Consider the following 15,324-nt stretch of genomic DNA (forward strand, 5'->3'; position numbering starts at 1 on the left):
GTTTTATAACTCTATTTTATTATTAAGAGAGTGATAAATTTAGTTACAAACTTGTAATCATTACAGGATAGCATAGCATTTTTCTTTTCCAAAATCAAATCATACCTAAAAAGATTGCGTTCATCCTAAGCTGAAACGAATATTTGGCATCCTTTGGAGAATACAAATTCCCACTCCCACTTTGGTAAGACAGGTGTCAAGCGGTGGGGCCCAGCACCACTAACTCCTAGGGAAATCATATATAATAATTTAAAAGGGGAAAAGTATGTTATGGGTTGTTGATTTGAAAATATTGGGATTTTCCTATTTAGAAGCCGGATAAGTCCTAGAGCAATCGTATATAATGATTTAAAAGCCGGCTAAGTCCATCTAAACATGCCTGTTTCACACTCATCTCATATATGAAGGTTGGACATACTCAGTGGAGGGATTGTATTGTATTTTTAGCACCACCACCATCACTCCTGAGCCATGGTCTGATGATTTCCACAGACTAAGAGTCCAGGACGCATGACCCAGAACACAACCCATGGTAGTCCGAATCCTTCAGTTGGGATCACATATGAAACAGATAAAGCTTTTGACTGTAACATGACAAGGATTTCAGAGGGCAAAATTGCACAGCAATGACATACCTCATATTTTCCCTTTTTTTTCCTAGTAAATTCATCAAATCAAGATGCTGTTTCAACAATTGCCTTTTGCATTTCTTGGATCATTCCTATAGAAGGAAAATGTAATGTGAAATAAAAGGACAAGTATATGTGGTTTTAGTTAATGTGAACTCACTGCTCCCGTGAGAAGTCGTGAAGTCAAAACTATTCTGAATTCTACCCACCTGCATGAGGTTTTGTGTTGATGTAGGTAAGTTCGTGTGGGAGCGTTGTATATATTCTTTAGTATGTAGCCCAATAATCTAGCACTAAAGCTGCCTATCAACAACTGGTTAATGGCAGATACCGTGGGAAATCTGATTGCTTGTATCAGGGGCTCTCCTTCAAAGGCTTAGAAGCCTCAATCTCCCTTTCTTCAGAGGGTGAAGGTTTCTGTGGCATACTTTTCAGGAAGCTTTTTGCATAGAGAGAACCAAAAACAATGATCTGATCAACATGTTATAAACAGGGTTAATGGAGCTCCCCAAAATATGAACAAAAAAGTGAAAAGGTAATTTGAGGTTGAGGCTTACAGCTCCTATCCATTGTTGCCAGCTTAGGGGATGGGAAAACCAGACACATGACAACATGATGCTCACCAACTTCATCAGCAAAGAGAACTTGTCAGAGCCAGGATCAATTGAAGGTATAACTATGAAGAGGAGAATGCATGAAACTGAGTAGTACTGGAGACTTATATTTCACCTGTCTGGTGGTCATAATGGTGGCAAATGTGAGAGCACCAAATGTTCGAATTGTGTAAGAAATGAAAAACTGACTGGCTGTTGCTACCTGCAATGAAAATCCTTACTAACATGGAGTTCTAGGGTATATCTTTGTGCTGATCATGGGGAGTGGGGGAAGAACACATAATAATAAATTGGCAGAAGGTATGAATTGAAAACGGAAAAATTATTTAGACAAGCTAAGATCTTTCATGGGTGTGAAAATTATAGTTGTAAGAGAGCGATAAAAATAAATAAAAAATAATATCCCTTACAGTTGAAAGCAGCACAATGTCAAAGAAACAGTCATTATGGCGACGAACAAAATCTATTGCTAGAGGAAGATGTCCTTGGAATATTAGACCTGAATCAAATGAAGAAAACCAAGTTAATGAATAATCAGGTACTGCAACACAATACCAAAACAAATTGTAAAGTAGTACAAGATGCCCAAATAGGGTGTTGGAATATAAGTGAAACCTAACTTCAACTGGGATAAATTAACTATACTAAAAGGAGTGTTTCATAAACAACAGCACAAGAGAGATTGCATTCCTTGACAAATCGAAATGCACAAGAACATTTCAATCTTCCTAATAAAGATCAAGTAAAGAAGTATGAATTTTCCTCTGTTATTATAAATAATAGTAATAATAATTTTTTTTTTAAATGTAGCATAGGCTGGGATATGTTTCTCCTTTTTTGTATGAAAGGTTAGCAGTCTAAATAACACAATAAGAGAAGGTAAGCCCATTAAACATCTAGTTGTTCACACAAACTGTCCTTTAAGTATATCAGAGATAGGTACTAGAATATCAATATCAAAGTGAGCAAGAAGATTGTAAGCATCTTACAAGTTAACTTAATATCTTCCAGGCAAGGTCATTGGTTCAATTAAAAGCATGTATAATGAAGCATAATAAGGGCATATTAATAAATTAAGGCAGTTCAAAAGTTCTTCCTGTTTCATGTATATCATGCTGGTACAGATGTGTCCCTGAATGTGTAATGTCCTTTATCTAAGATATATGTTGTCTTTGGCATCTTTACAGACAGAAGCGAACCCATAACCATGACCAAATATGGTTTCAAAAGCAAGCTCTAGTCCATATCTACCTAGCATTCACCATGAAGGCTTAAAGGGATGGTGAGGAATTACCAGTCCCCTAGCTTCCTGAGTATGACGTCTTTTGCATCATGCACACAAGCATTATTGTTTACAAGTCCAAAGCAAGTCTTAAGCCCAACTCTAATTGCCAGTTACGTACATGAGTTTAATAAAGTTAATCTATACCCCTGTACTGTGCTGTGCCTCCTCTTAGACACTTCTAATATATTTTCTCATTTGTTTATCAGAAAAAAAGTTCGTCTATAGTCTGACAAAAAAAAAATTTCTCAATACTCTAGGACAATGTTTACAATAAATGCTTAGAGATTACGGAGATTAGTGGTCCAATAGCTCCTAGAAGTGTATCCATGTTCAGAACATCTAATACCCAACAACTAAGAGTTAGGAGAACTAATCTTTACTGCTCCAACTGCATTCCAAGTGAAGTGCAGTTTTCTGAATTGAGATTTCTTTTGTGGAGAAGAAAACATCTATTTTTTGCATTTCATGGTCCAATCCATATTTCTAAATTTTTGAGAACATCCATACTATGCAACAAGATGTCACTGTCAAGAAAGGTTTCTGACAACCAGACATGGTTATGCATCCTGCATGGCAAAAAAAAACTTCTGAATCAGTTTTGCCTAAGTGTGAAAGATGCTCAGCCAGGTCAATTATGAACCACTGCATGGATCAAATTTATACTTTGGTTTAGAACTTCCATGGATAAATTCCATTTGGTGAATATAGTTATATCTAAAAAAACCCCATGATGCTTCCCATGTAACGCATCCTCCAAGATATGCCAGAGTAAACTAAGAGGTAGATTCCAAAATGCCTCAAAATTTTGCAAAATTGAAAAAACGATGGGGAGTTTACCAGCCAAGCTGAGAATACAAGAACATAATGTTGTATAGAATATTTGATTGTGTATTTCCATATTATAGCCCCTAAATAGTTTATCCTGGAATGTGCTCGTGAAGCCATCAAACCTGTCATACATTTAAAAAAAAAATGATAAACCAATCAGGAAAGTAACATTACTATAACCAATCAGGAAATTAAGAAATTATCATGCTGTATCAGTATTGCACCCATGTAAGCAGAAAAAGTATCTGGATTAAATGTCCAATATTATTACAAAATCAATACCCTAGTTAATAACCTTTCAAAGGATGAATCATAGAATCCATACTTTGGTGCATATGATATACTTCAAGTCAGTCATTTGCATGTTTTTTGTTTCTTCAATCTACTGTAAGTATCCCAATGGGTATTATAAATGATAAACCATTGGTACCACAGCATTAAGCATTCCAATTAACACACTTGAGGCCTAACTCAAGTGTTTAAGGAGTTGGGTTGGGGTTGTGGGAGGTTCCTAGTTTGAGTTTGAGTGGGGATAACAAAAACCAAAGCATTCCAATTTACACAATCCAGAACATGTAACATTTCAATTCCAGCATTTCAACTTGATCCGGATTTATTCTTCCTCTTGCTATATTTTTCTAACAGCCGCCTTCCCTATCCAAACAAATTTATGATGCAAATTTTCAAGTTAGCTGATCAAATGCTCGTGCACTACTCCAAAGTGAGAATTTTATGGCAACTAGTTTTTTCACTTTTTGGGGTGATGTGGGTAATGCACTCTTAGTAAGAGGAAACCATTTGAGTAGGCATGGTTCGTTTGTGGAGAAGTGGAAGAAAGCTTCAAGGGTTGTTCATTTGTGTATCTTCCAGATGTTGTGGATGGAAAGATATAGGAGGTCATTGAAGACACTGAATAGTCAGATCAAACAATTAAATCTTCTTTTACATGCTTTTTCTTTTCTTTTTTTTGATGAATAAAGCATGATTTATTAAAAACAAAAGATGCCTGCAAAGCACCCTAAAGTACATGGGAGACGTGCATTTTTTTGGATTGTATTAGAGAGTATATAGGTGACTATTTCACATCCATGATAGGCTTTATAGATTGGTTGAGCTCCATGTAAATAGAGGGAGGTTGTTTTTAGTTTTCTCTCCTTGGTATTGCTTGTCTGATGGTGTTTCTTGTATATACCATGTATATTTTGGTCTGCCCTTTTTCAAGAGTTGTTAATACATTCTCTCTTTTGCCTATAAAAAAATGATGGAAATTCACATCCGATATTATGTTGTATTTTTCACATTAAATAGTTTTTTTTTTATCTATTTGCTGCTTAGAGCAGTAAACAATAATAATGACCTTTCTTCTTCCAGAGGCTATGTTACATGGACCAGAAACAGTTGCCTGGTGCAGCTATTTGTGTAAATGTGATATTGACCACCATAACAAAGGATACAAAGAATCCCTTATGAATACAGGATGACTATCATAATAAAAACAACAATTACACTAATAGAGATGAACAAAAATATAATTTGAAAAGAAGGACTAGTAATGCATACATTTCATCATTTATAGGTAATAAAGAAAACCTTAAGATGTGAAAAATGAAAGCAGCAATAAACTTAAACATGAAAATATAGAAGCCCATCAGTAATGGTGTTCCAAGAGAGTAGTAAATGGCCCCTTAAAGTTTGGGAGCATTTGAAGATCCGGTCACATACCCACACCAACAAGAATTCCTTCTGAGAGAGTGGCCATGGACATAGATTTTGTGACCCAACACACATTCTATACCCAAACCATGTTGTGTCATGCCAGGTGCAGACATGTTTGTTAGATCCTACTCCATGTTTTAGGGCGAAAAGGGACAAAAACTAAAGTTTAAAAAACTCGCATGCAAGTCAAAACAGTATGGAAAAATCCAATTAAGGTATAAAAATGAACCTAACCATCATCACACAAGCTTCATGTAGGTGGCATTCCATGTGCTAGTTTATATTTCTTCAACAAGAAGAATCCAATTCCAGGTAAGGTCAGGATTGGAAATTTCCCCACTAGTTTTCACAGCTAAAGAAAATTATGAAGAAGCAGAAATGCAAAAATAACCACAAGAGATCTTAAAATGCTGTCATAGCTAAGCCTTTTGGTATCCCACATACATATATGTCAGTTAAAAGCTAGTGCATGATGACTAGATCAGCTATGTCTATGCTGTGAGACAGCATGGCATAGGACTTAACCACCGAGGTTTGCTCCAAAACTTATCCTTGATTTAAATATTTTGTAAAGCAGATATTACATAATCTCTTTACTAATTAAATACACAATGGCAAGCAGATGCGGCTGAAACAACAGAAATGGTCAACAGGTAATATACTGAGGGAAATAAGTTCCAAAATCTATACCCAAGATAACCCATCATCAAGGAAACGCCCCAGACAGTGTTTTCCCTTCCTTTACTGTATGGACTAATGTCAGATGCTACCTACAATGAAAAAAACAATGCAGAAGTCATGCTAAAAATTGGTAAGAAGCTAATTCAGAGTCTCAAGCATCAAGAAAAGAAGCATCCATAATATAAATAGACCATTTAGGAAGCTCCAACAAAGCACCATTTGTTGTAGATGAACAGGCAGACCCCTAATTCACTATTCCAAAGGCAGTTTGCATGATTAAAAGGTCAGCAACACTATGGATGTGAGGAATATGTTTGTAGCACTTTCCTGGTTAATTATGAAACTAATCGGAGTTGTGATTATGTAAAGAGCAAAGGTTCCAGCAGTTCTGCAATTGATAAAGAAACTAAACAGAACTTCAAGAACACTTTTGTAAGCAACAAATAACTGAGTATAGGAGGTTTGTGGAATGAGCCGTGGTGCGTTGCAAGAGATTTTAACATGATAAGATTCCCCTCTGAGCGTAGTAGAGGAGGCCGTTTGTCTTCGACAATGAGGAGATTCTCAGAGGTGGTTAAGGACTTAGAACTAAGGGACTTGCCTCTTCAGGGGGGACTGTTCACTTGGAGTGGAGGACTTAATAATCGGTTAAAGTCGAGAATTGATCGGTTTCTCATTTCTAAAGATTAGGAAGTTCACTTTCAAGGAGCTATGCAAGTTGTTCTGGCTAGGCTGGTTTCTGATCACTCTTCGATCCTTCTTGATGGGGAAGAAATGAGGAGAGGACCCATGCCTTTTAGATTTGAAAACATGTGGTTGAAGGAGGAGAGCTTTAAAGAGGTGTTAAGAAAGTGGTGGGAGGGGATTCAGGTTAGTGGGTCAGCCATGAGCCAACTTCATTTTGGCTGAAAAGTTGAAGGCCTTGAAACCGATTTTGAGAAGCTGGAATAAAGAGGTATTTGATAAGGTTGAAACTAAGAAACAGAGTGCTTGGAATTTGGTGGATTTTTGGGACAAGGAAGAGAGTGCTCGCTCACTGTCTATGGAAGAAGGGGAAGCTAGGAAGGAGGCAAGAGAGACTTATAAAAAGTGGGTCCTTTTAGAAGAAGCGTCGTGGAGGTAGAAGTCTAGAGAAATTTGGTTGAGGGAGGGGGATAGAAATACAAGGTTTTTTCATCAGATGGCTAATGCTCATAGAAGAAGAAATCAGCTTACTAGAGTAAAAGTTAATGAGAGGTGGCTTACTGAGGAAAGTGAAATTAAAGAGGAAGTGAGCAAAGCTTTCCAAGGTCTGTTGGCAGATCCCGGTGGTTGGAAGCCCAATATAGATGGTTTGATTTTTGAGAGGTTGGAAGAGCTGGATGTGGAAGGGTTGGAGAAGCCTTTCTCGAAGGAGGAGGTCTTTGGTGCGCTGTCAAGTTTTTACGGAGAAAAAACGTCAGGCCCTAACAGTTTCTCAATGGCGTTCTGACAGTTTTCTTGGGATTTTGTAAAGGTGGAGGTGATGAACTTCTTCAGACAGTTCCATGAGTCTGGGAGCTTTGTAAGAAGTCTGAATGCAACTTTTCTAGTGTTGATTCCTAAGAAAGGGAGGGCTGAGGACTTGAAGGATTTTAAACCAATTAGCTTGGTGGGAGGGTTGTACAAGTGGTTAACCAAGGTGCTGGCTAATAGGCTGAAGAGGGTGTTAGCTAAGGTGATCTCAACGTCTCAAAATGCATTTGTGGAGGGGCGGCAAATTATGGATGCAATGCTGATTGCTAATAAAGCAATAGACTCGATTTTGAAAAGTAATAGAGGAGCGATTCTCTGCAAATTGGACATTGAGAAAACCTATGATCATGTGGATTGGTCTTTTCTTTTAGCGGTGTTGGAGAAAATGGGGTTTGGGGAAAAGTGGCGTAGATGGATAAGGTGGTGTTTATCCACTGTTAGATTCTCTGTTTTGGTAAATGGAACCCCTACTGGATTTTTTCAAAGCTCAAGGGGTTTAAGGCAAGGAGACCCCCTTTTGCTTTACTTGTTCGTAATTGTGATGGAGACTTTCAACCGCCTACTGAAGAGAGCAGTTTCTGGAGGTTTTTTATCGTCTTGCTCGGTTCGGGGAAGAAGGGGTGAAGAGGTCTAGGTCTCTCATTTGCTATTTGCTAACGATACGTTGATTTTTTGTGAGGTGAAGGAGGAGCAGTTGACGTATTTGTGCTTGCTATTAATGTGGTTTGAGCCAATTTCAGGGTTAAGAATGAATTTGGAAAAAAGTGAGTTGATACCGATTGGTAGAGTTGAGAATGTGGAGGAGCTGGCTGAAGAGTTCGGTTATAAGATGGGAAGATTGCCCTCCACTTACTTAGGAATGTCGTTGGGTGCTCCTTTTGAATCTGCTGCCGCTTGGGATGAAATAAAAGAAAGATTCCGCAAGAGATTGGCTATGTGGAAACAACAATACATTTCAAAGGGGGGGGGGGAGGATTACCTTAATTCGAAATACTCTATCTAATTTGCCGATCTATTTCATGTCTATTTTCCAGCTGCCTAGGGTGGTTAGAATGAGATTAGAGCATATTCAAAGGGATTTTTTGTGAGGTGGTGGGGCTCTTGAGCAAAAACCGCACTTAGTAAGGTGGCCGATTGTTTGTGTAGAAAAAAAAAAAAAATGGTTGGGGGTTAAGAGTCTTGGGACTTTCAATAGGGCTCTCCTTGACAAGTGGGTTTGGCGCTTTGCAATTGAAAGAAAGGCCCTTTGAAACCAAGTGATTAGAAGGAAATATGGGGAGAAAAGAGGAGGGTGGAGCTCTTGTGAGGCTAGGGAGGCCTATGGAGTTGGGTTGCGGAAAGCAATAAGCAAGTTGGGACACCTAGTGACCCTTTCTTTTGATTTTGTGGTGGGTGATGGAAAGAAGGTGAGGTTTTGGAAATACAAGTAGTGTGGAACCACCCCTTTGTGCGAGGCTTTCCTTTGTTTATTTGCTCTAGCGGCTTCCAAAGAGGCTTGGGTAAATGAAGTTTGGACAGCTATGGGGAAAAATGGGGGAAGTTGGAGTCCTTGTTTCAATAAACCTTTCAATGATTGGGAGTTGGAAGAGGTGGAAAGGTTGTTTTGTTGCTTGGATGGGAAGAAGGTTAATGTCGATGAGGAGGATAGGGTGAGGTGGATGGAATCAAAGGATGGGGTGTTTTCAGTAAAGTCTTTATATAGGGCCTTATAGCTGGTTTCTCTTGTTTCTTTCCCTTCGAATATTATATGGAACTCTTGTGTGCAGCCCAAATTAAGTTTCTTTGCTTGGGAGGCTTCGTGAGGAAGAGTTCTAACCTTGGACCGTTTGCAAAAGAGGGGTTGGGCTTTGGCTAATAGATGCTTTTTGTGCCAAATGTGTAAGGAGTCGATTGATCAACTCCTTCTTCATTGTGAAAAAACAAGGGAAGTGCAGATCTTGCTCCTTTCTTTATATGGAGTGTCTTGGGTGTTTCCTTTTTCGGTAAAGGAAACCCTTTTAGGGTGGATGGGCTCTTTTGTGGGTAAAAAGAGGAAGGCAGTGTGGCAAGTGGGACCGTTATGCTTGTTTTGGGTCATTTGGAAGGCAATGAATAAAATTGATTTTGAAGATAGTGTGCTATCCATCCAAAGGTTGAAAGCTTCTTTCGTGTATTTACTTTGGTCAGAGACCAAATAGTGGATAAAAGGTAGTCCTTCGACCTTAATAGATTCTATAGATTGGGTGGGTTTGTGATGAGGGAGAAGGTTTTTTGTTTTTTCCTTGTTGTTTTGGGTCCAATTGTAAGGGGGTGAGTGTCTCTATACAGTAATTCTGTGGGTCGCTATTTTAGTGTCTCTTCGTAATACAATTCTTTTGCTTATTGATCAAAAAAAAAAAAACTAAGTATAAATTAGAAATTTAAGCCTCAGAGAACAATCCATGGAGATGGTTATTTTATTGAAGAAACTAACTACACCGTTCTCAAATGACATGGTATATTTCAATGCCATGGAATAGTTCTGTCATCAAACAACATCCATCATTCAATTATGCGCTAAAGCGGCTTATTGTGTGGCCACTCCTGCTCTTGATTCCTGATGAGATTCAGATTAACAATTTAAGAGAGCTAAATCAAATCTACAAGGCATACATTTCTAGTGGTCGTGCTGAAATCCATCATCAGTATTCAAGGAACAAACAATTAGATGAATGTTAAGTAGCAAAAGCAGATAAAAAGGGGAAACTGAGGCAATAGTTGTTACCGGATAAAGAATAAAAAATGAGCAACCAACAGTAACCAGAAAAGCCAGCAAATAATCAGGTCCCCTGTATCTCTTTTGCATAATGAGAGTGCCCCAAACCTGTAAAAACAATAAAAGAGGATTGAATCCAAAGCCTAGCACTCAAAACATGCAAATAATAATTAAAACGTTAGCAATCAGGGAAAAAAAAAGAAAAAAAAAAAAAGAACATCAAATGTCCTTTATACGTAAAAGTAAGATGCATTGAATTGAATGTAACTCAACTTATGAGGCCAGCAATTGAAACACAAGGAATGAAGTAAAATAAAGAAATAAATAAATAATGACTGTCTGAAATCATCTTCACCAAAGAACAACTCTAATAATGATTATTAGAAAGATTTCAAACACCCATTTGCCATGATTACTAAGAGCAGGGATGGGTGAATTATTAGAGTCACTTGCCATGATTACAAAGCATTTGTTTCAACAAAGCCATCTATAACCTGGTCGTTACTCATTACTTCCTATTCATACTATTCAAGCTCACTTATAGGAGATTAGTGAAATCTAAGTTCATATGAAGTAGTCAACCATTATGAGGACACCTACCAAATCCACCACATCCCACTTTTTGAATTTTCCTTCAACCTGCTTTATCAGATTTTAATATCATATGACTGTTCTGAAGGTAACCCTGATCAGGCCAAATGGTTTACTTTATTACGAGGAAGAATGATGAAAACTTGGTTTTGTCTGCACTTTGGATGCTTTTTTCCAACATTACAGCAAAATTTTATACCACTAATTGGGATGAAGGTTTTAGAAAGAAGATTCCCACACAGGCTTTCATTTCTAAGATTTATCTTATTATGATCTGGAAATTAGCATATAGATAGACTCATAACTAGTTAAAAATAATAATAATAATAATAATAATAATAATAAAATTAAAAAACAAAAAAAAACAAAAACAGAAGCAATTTTATTAAGGGGAAGAATCTGAAAGGACTAAATATAATGACTACCACTGATAACCATTCTAAACTCACCATAACAGGTATCATTTTGGCACACTTTGCGAGCGTTTGTACTGGAAAACTGACGTACTTGAGGGCCTGAAGCAAGTATTTGTGGTCATTTAAATTGTATCAACCATTGTTTATAATTTATCAACTTGAGACTGAAACTAACTATTCATTAAATTTGTTCAAAAAATAAATAAGCAGCATTACTGCAGATATTTTTCCTCCCATTAAGGTGGCGTTCGGGTAATAAACATTGAAAATGATCACAGCTCACCTCATACTGGCATGTTGTGGTTAGTATGTTTGACACTGATATGAGGCAGTACTTGTAAACTGGAGCAACAGGATCCAATGCCTTTTTACTTGCCTACATGAAAAGACAAAGAAAATGAAAGTTGTAACTGAAGGAGATATTGCAAACTCAAAGCAATTTAACTTGTACTCCATGCCTTTAGATAGATGGTTCCTGTATTTTCATTAGGCATTTCACAGTCTACCGCATGCTGAAGTGCAGAGTGTGAGACACAGGTTTGGATCTCCATGGAAAAGACAACTAGAACTCACTCATAGGTCTACAAAAAAACTTCAATCAGCTGATTATAACAACTTACCAGTAAAGCACCCGCAGAGACAGCAGATGTTGTAATGCGGTTGCAGAAAACAAGAAACAATGAGTACTTAAAATATTCTTTATCGGCTCCATATGGAACCCTCATGATCTTTTCCTGCATGCAATAAATTTTGTTAACTTCTAAACGAAAATAACTGAAATTTATAGACTGAGAATGAACAAAATACTATGATTTAGTTAAGAAAATTAATGGCAAAAAGCACAAATTGGACAAAACAAAGCTTGACATACAATGTAGTTAAACTACAATGATGTAGGCACATATTTTTATTGAAAGATGGTGAGAATATAAGCAGATTCCAATCAGTTTACAATGTAAGTGAAATGGACAGAAAAACTAAAGCAGAATGAAGGGCAAAAACACATGCCTGAAACTGGCTAGTACCATCCCATTTGTTCCCAACAATTAACCCCGTTGATGATCAACATAAGTATGATCTTGCAGAGTGTAGGTAAAGTAAAAACCCTAGTATGACTATATATCATACAAAAGGTGAAAAGCACTAACATATTACAAGAATAATAAAACATTTCACAATCTCCTCCTGTATATCCCTAAGGCAAAGCTGCTAGTCACCTCTTCCATCATATGAGTTAGCTTCTTTTACTTGGTCATTCTTCTTTTTGCTTCAGACATCAACTAAGCTCCCCTTTTGACATTAGAACTTCTGTAGGATTTCCCTTCCATGGCCATGTAGTGATTGGTTATGAAATGATACCATGTTACAAGACTCCTACTTAGTGTTTTAGATGTCTAAAATTTGTCAGTAGATCAATTGAAATGTCCTAGATCTGGGGATATTAACAGACATTTTAAATGATGCTTTTAGACATTAAATTTTCTCTCACCGTTCCAAGATAAAACATCAACACATTATTTATATTGTCAATCTATTGAGATGTTGAGGATAATGTGTACATTTTCAATATCATTGATAATAGATATACTGGGATAGCAATCTATATCATAGATGGTACTTTTCTTATAATATTTATTCATATAATGTACTACATTTAATGTGATTCCAAAAAAATTAATTATTTCTTGATATCAATCTCAACAGCAGATTCAAAACTAATAATTGAAGTTGAAGTTTACATCATTCCTTTTTTCTTTTCATCACCAAATAGAGATGTAAGTTTGTAACAAAAAGCACATAACAAAAGGGGGTACTCATGTGCACAGGAAGCATACAAAGGGCATCAAATTGAAAAGAAAAGAGCAAGCTATACAAAAATCTTATTATCCCCCACACAGAGCATCAACAAATCCAACAAAGAGCATATAACCATCCCCAATAGGACTCTAGATTGCTCCTAAGGGGATTTAACGAAGGCCTCCTTCAATCTTTGATCAAATGACTTCTCTTTTTTTGAAGATCCAACCATTGCACTTTCTTGATATGCACCATAACAGGCAAAGTGGAATCATATATCACACTTCCCTCAGCCTCTTTTTCATGCCCCAAGCTTGCCAACTCATGATTTTTTATCATCTCTAATTCTAAAAGCACCCACAACAAATAAGCTGAAACTAACAAATAAGCTGTCCCACAACAACTAGGCTTTACAACATCTGAGTTATAATATGGCTTATTATTTTTCCATTCGATTTGCAGAGATTATGTCTATTCACCAAGGTTCATCCCCTTCTAATAAGTTGGTCAGTCAATTTATAGTAAAAATCTTCTCTCAAGCAACTTCTGAAGCACAAAATGAAAAAAAAATGCTCTCAGAGGGGCACAGGTACCACATACCATCAACACATGAAATTATAAAAGGGCCTCACATTGAACTACCCCTCCTTCCTTCCCCTCCACATGAGACTATCCCTCCCCCCACCCCTTAAATTCAAGGAATAAATTCACTGCAAAAACTGGCCAACTAACTCTAGCATCCACTCATGAAAAGGACTTGACAAGCAAGGGCTCCACTAACCCTGAGCCACCTCAATTACACAGAAATTTGCCAGTGTGCATTTGACAGTAGCAACCTATAGAGAGAAGGAAACACTTCTTTCAAAGGATTCTCAACAACTGACCCATCCAATCAAAACTTCGTCCTCATCCCACTCCTAACCAAATAGGAGGTTCTAAGAGTGAACTCTTCCCACCCCCATCTAATAGCTTTCTAGAACCCCACACCAAACACCTCTCTCACCTCCTGGGTGCACCAAGCACCATTCATCACTCCAAACTTTCCTTATATGACCTTCCCACAAGTTATACAACTCATTTGGAAACCTCCATCGTACTTTGTATGATTTTTCCTTTTCTCTCTTTCTTTCTTTCTTTCTTCGTTTTTTTTTTATTTATGGAACTTTTTGGTTTATCTACTTCAGTTTTGCATCAGAGGTATTTCATGATTTTACATATGCAACTTCTTTACTAATCTTTGCTTGCTCTTCTTAGTTCTTGCCTGTTTTAATAATTTGCCTTTGTTTAATTTCTAGGAATGAGAAGTCAAAATTGTAGGTATAAGTTAACCATTCACTTGTTGGAATGCTTAGGATAGAGTTTCATGAAATTCATACCAGAAATTCCTGCAATCCACTGGGTTCAGTTCCTAAAATCTAAACACTTGACTAGCAATGAACCAAGCCGATGCAACGAACAAGGAATAACAACCCTCAAAATGGAAGAAAAACAAGTACTTCCAGTTCTCCAGAAAATGCTTTTGCATGCCAAAAAAAGAATAGATTCTTATTGAACTTAGTAAACAAAGGGGCAGCCAGTTTATAACAATAAACAGGACTATCCTGCTTTCAACCAAGCTAATCCTAAGAAATTCCCCTAGCAATAGCATTTCAGTATCCCCAACCCTACTAAAAGCTGCATTAAAATAATGAAAAATCCTCCCATCCATTTATCTCGATCATCATAGGCCTTCTCACAGCATAAATTTTAGCTCTAAGGAGCACCCTGCTTTCAGGAAAAATCCTTGCATATTTTTCATGTTGGATGGTTCAAGAACAAAATGAATTCCATTAAAATTGCATATTCAACTTCAAAGACTAGGAGGCCGAGAAAGAGTTTTTATTGAGATCACATTACATATCCTTAAAGGTAAAGTCAGAGGTGTATATAAATTTCAATTTTTCATTCGATCAACGCTTTAAATCAGCATTGGAACCCTAATCCTACCTTCGGCAGAAGTGAGGCCGCCGAAGGATCATCATTGTCAAATTTTCAAAATCAAAGCATAAACTGGGATCAGGCTGAATCATCAAACCAAAAAAGGAAAAAAGTACCTGTAGAACACCATAGATGACGAGAGTGGTCATGATTCCGACCACCGCGAGCACACCTTTCCAGAACCTGTTCTCTTTCTGAACAGCTGGCGCTGCTGCAGCTTCCATTCAAACTCTGCCACTTGCTTCACCAATTCAACACAATATCCACGCTTATCACAATACACAAACTCCCCATAAATATATGTACAGAGAAAGAAAGAAAGAGAGAGGAAAATGCTTACCAAACTGTGCAAACACAACGCAGTGAACAGAACCGGAACGACGACGCAGTATCGCCGGAAAATCCAGACCGATTATTGAAAGGCGCGAGGATTTGGGATCAAAAAGAAAGAGTCAAGGGGTACACGAGTCATCCGGGGGATGCATCACATTGGAAATGGGCTTCGGTCTGAGAAAACAGAGCGAGTCGTAGAGAGAGAAAATGGGCGAGATTATTTGATTTT

General features: G+C 37.4%; 1 protein-coding gene across 3 annotated transcripts; it reads right to left on the minus strand.

Moving 5' to 3' along the window:
• Positions 1–616: 616 nt before the first annotated feature.
• Positions 617–15,322, minus strand: LOC100262222 (UDP-galactose/UDP-glucose transporter 5). 3 transcript variants are annotated; one of them, XM_019220511.2, is made up of 13 exons: positions 15,103–15,312; positions 14,879–15,003; positions 11,609–11,722; positions 11,272–11,364; positions 11,022–11,087; positions 9,991–10,089; positions 5,763–5,842; positions 3,366–3,478; positions 1,654–1,742; positions 1,359–1,445; positions 1,187–1,255; positions 961–1,100; positions 617–838 (listed from the first exon to the last, which is right to left on the minus strand). In XM_019220511.2, exons 2-12 carry the CDS (start codon positions 14,984–14,986, stop codon positions 984–986), a joined length of 1,035 nt encoding a protein of 344 aa, XP_019076056.1. In that variant the 5' UTR covers positions 14,987–15,003; positions 15,103–15,312; the 3' UTR covers positions 617–838; positions 961–983. The 3 variants fall into 3 exon arrangements, with proteins under 3 accessions (XP_019076056.1, XP_059593428.1, XP_059593427.1); XM_059737445.1 differs by having other exon boundaries at positions 617–1,100; positions 15,103–15,322; XM_059737444.1 differs by having other exon boundaries at positions 617–1,255.
• Between the last annotated feature and the right edge of the window lie 2 nt (positions 15,323–15,324).

Source organism: Vitis vinifera, chromosome 6 (assembly GCF_030704535.1).
Source record: "Vitis vinifera cultivar Pinot Noir 40024 chromosome 6, ASM3070453v1".
Lineage (NCBI taxonomy): Eukaryota > Viridiplantae > Streptophyta > Magnoliopsida > Vitales > Vitaceae > Vitis > Vitis vinifera.

Coding starts and splice junctions, on each gene's coding strand:
- LOC100262222 (XM_059737444.1), bottom strand. CDS start 14,986: ATGGAAGCTGCAGCAGCGCCAGCTGTTCAGAAAGAGAACAGGTTCTGG. Junction 11,088..11,271: donor CCACAACATGCCAGTATGAG/GTGAGCTGTGAT, acceptor TACTTGCTTCAG/GCCCTCAAGTACGTCAGTTT. Junction 3,479..5,762: donor TTGATGATGGGTTATCTTGG/GTATAGATTTTG, acceptor AATGTATGACAG/GTTTGATGGCTTCACGAGCA.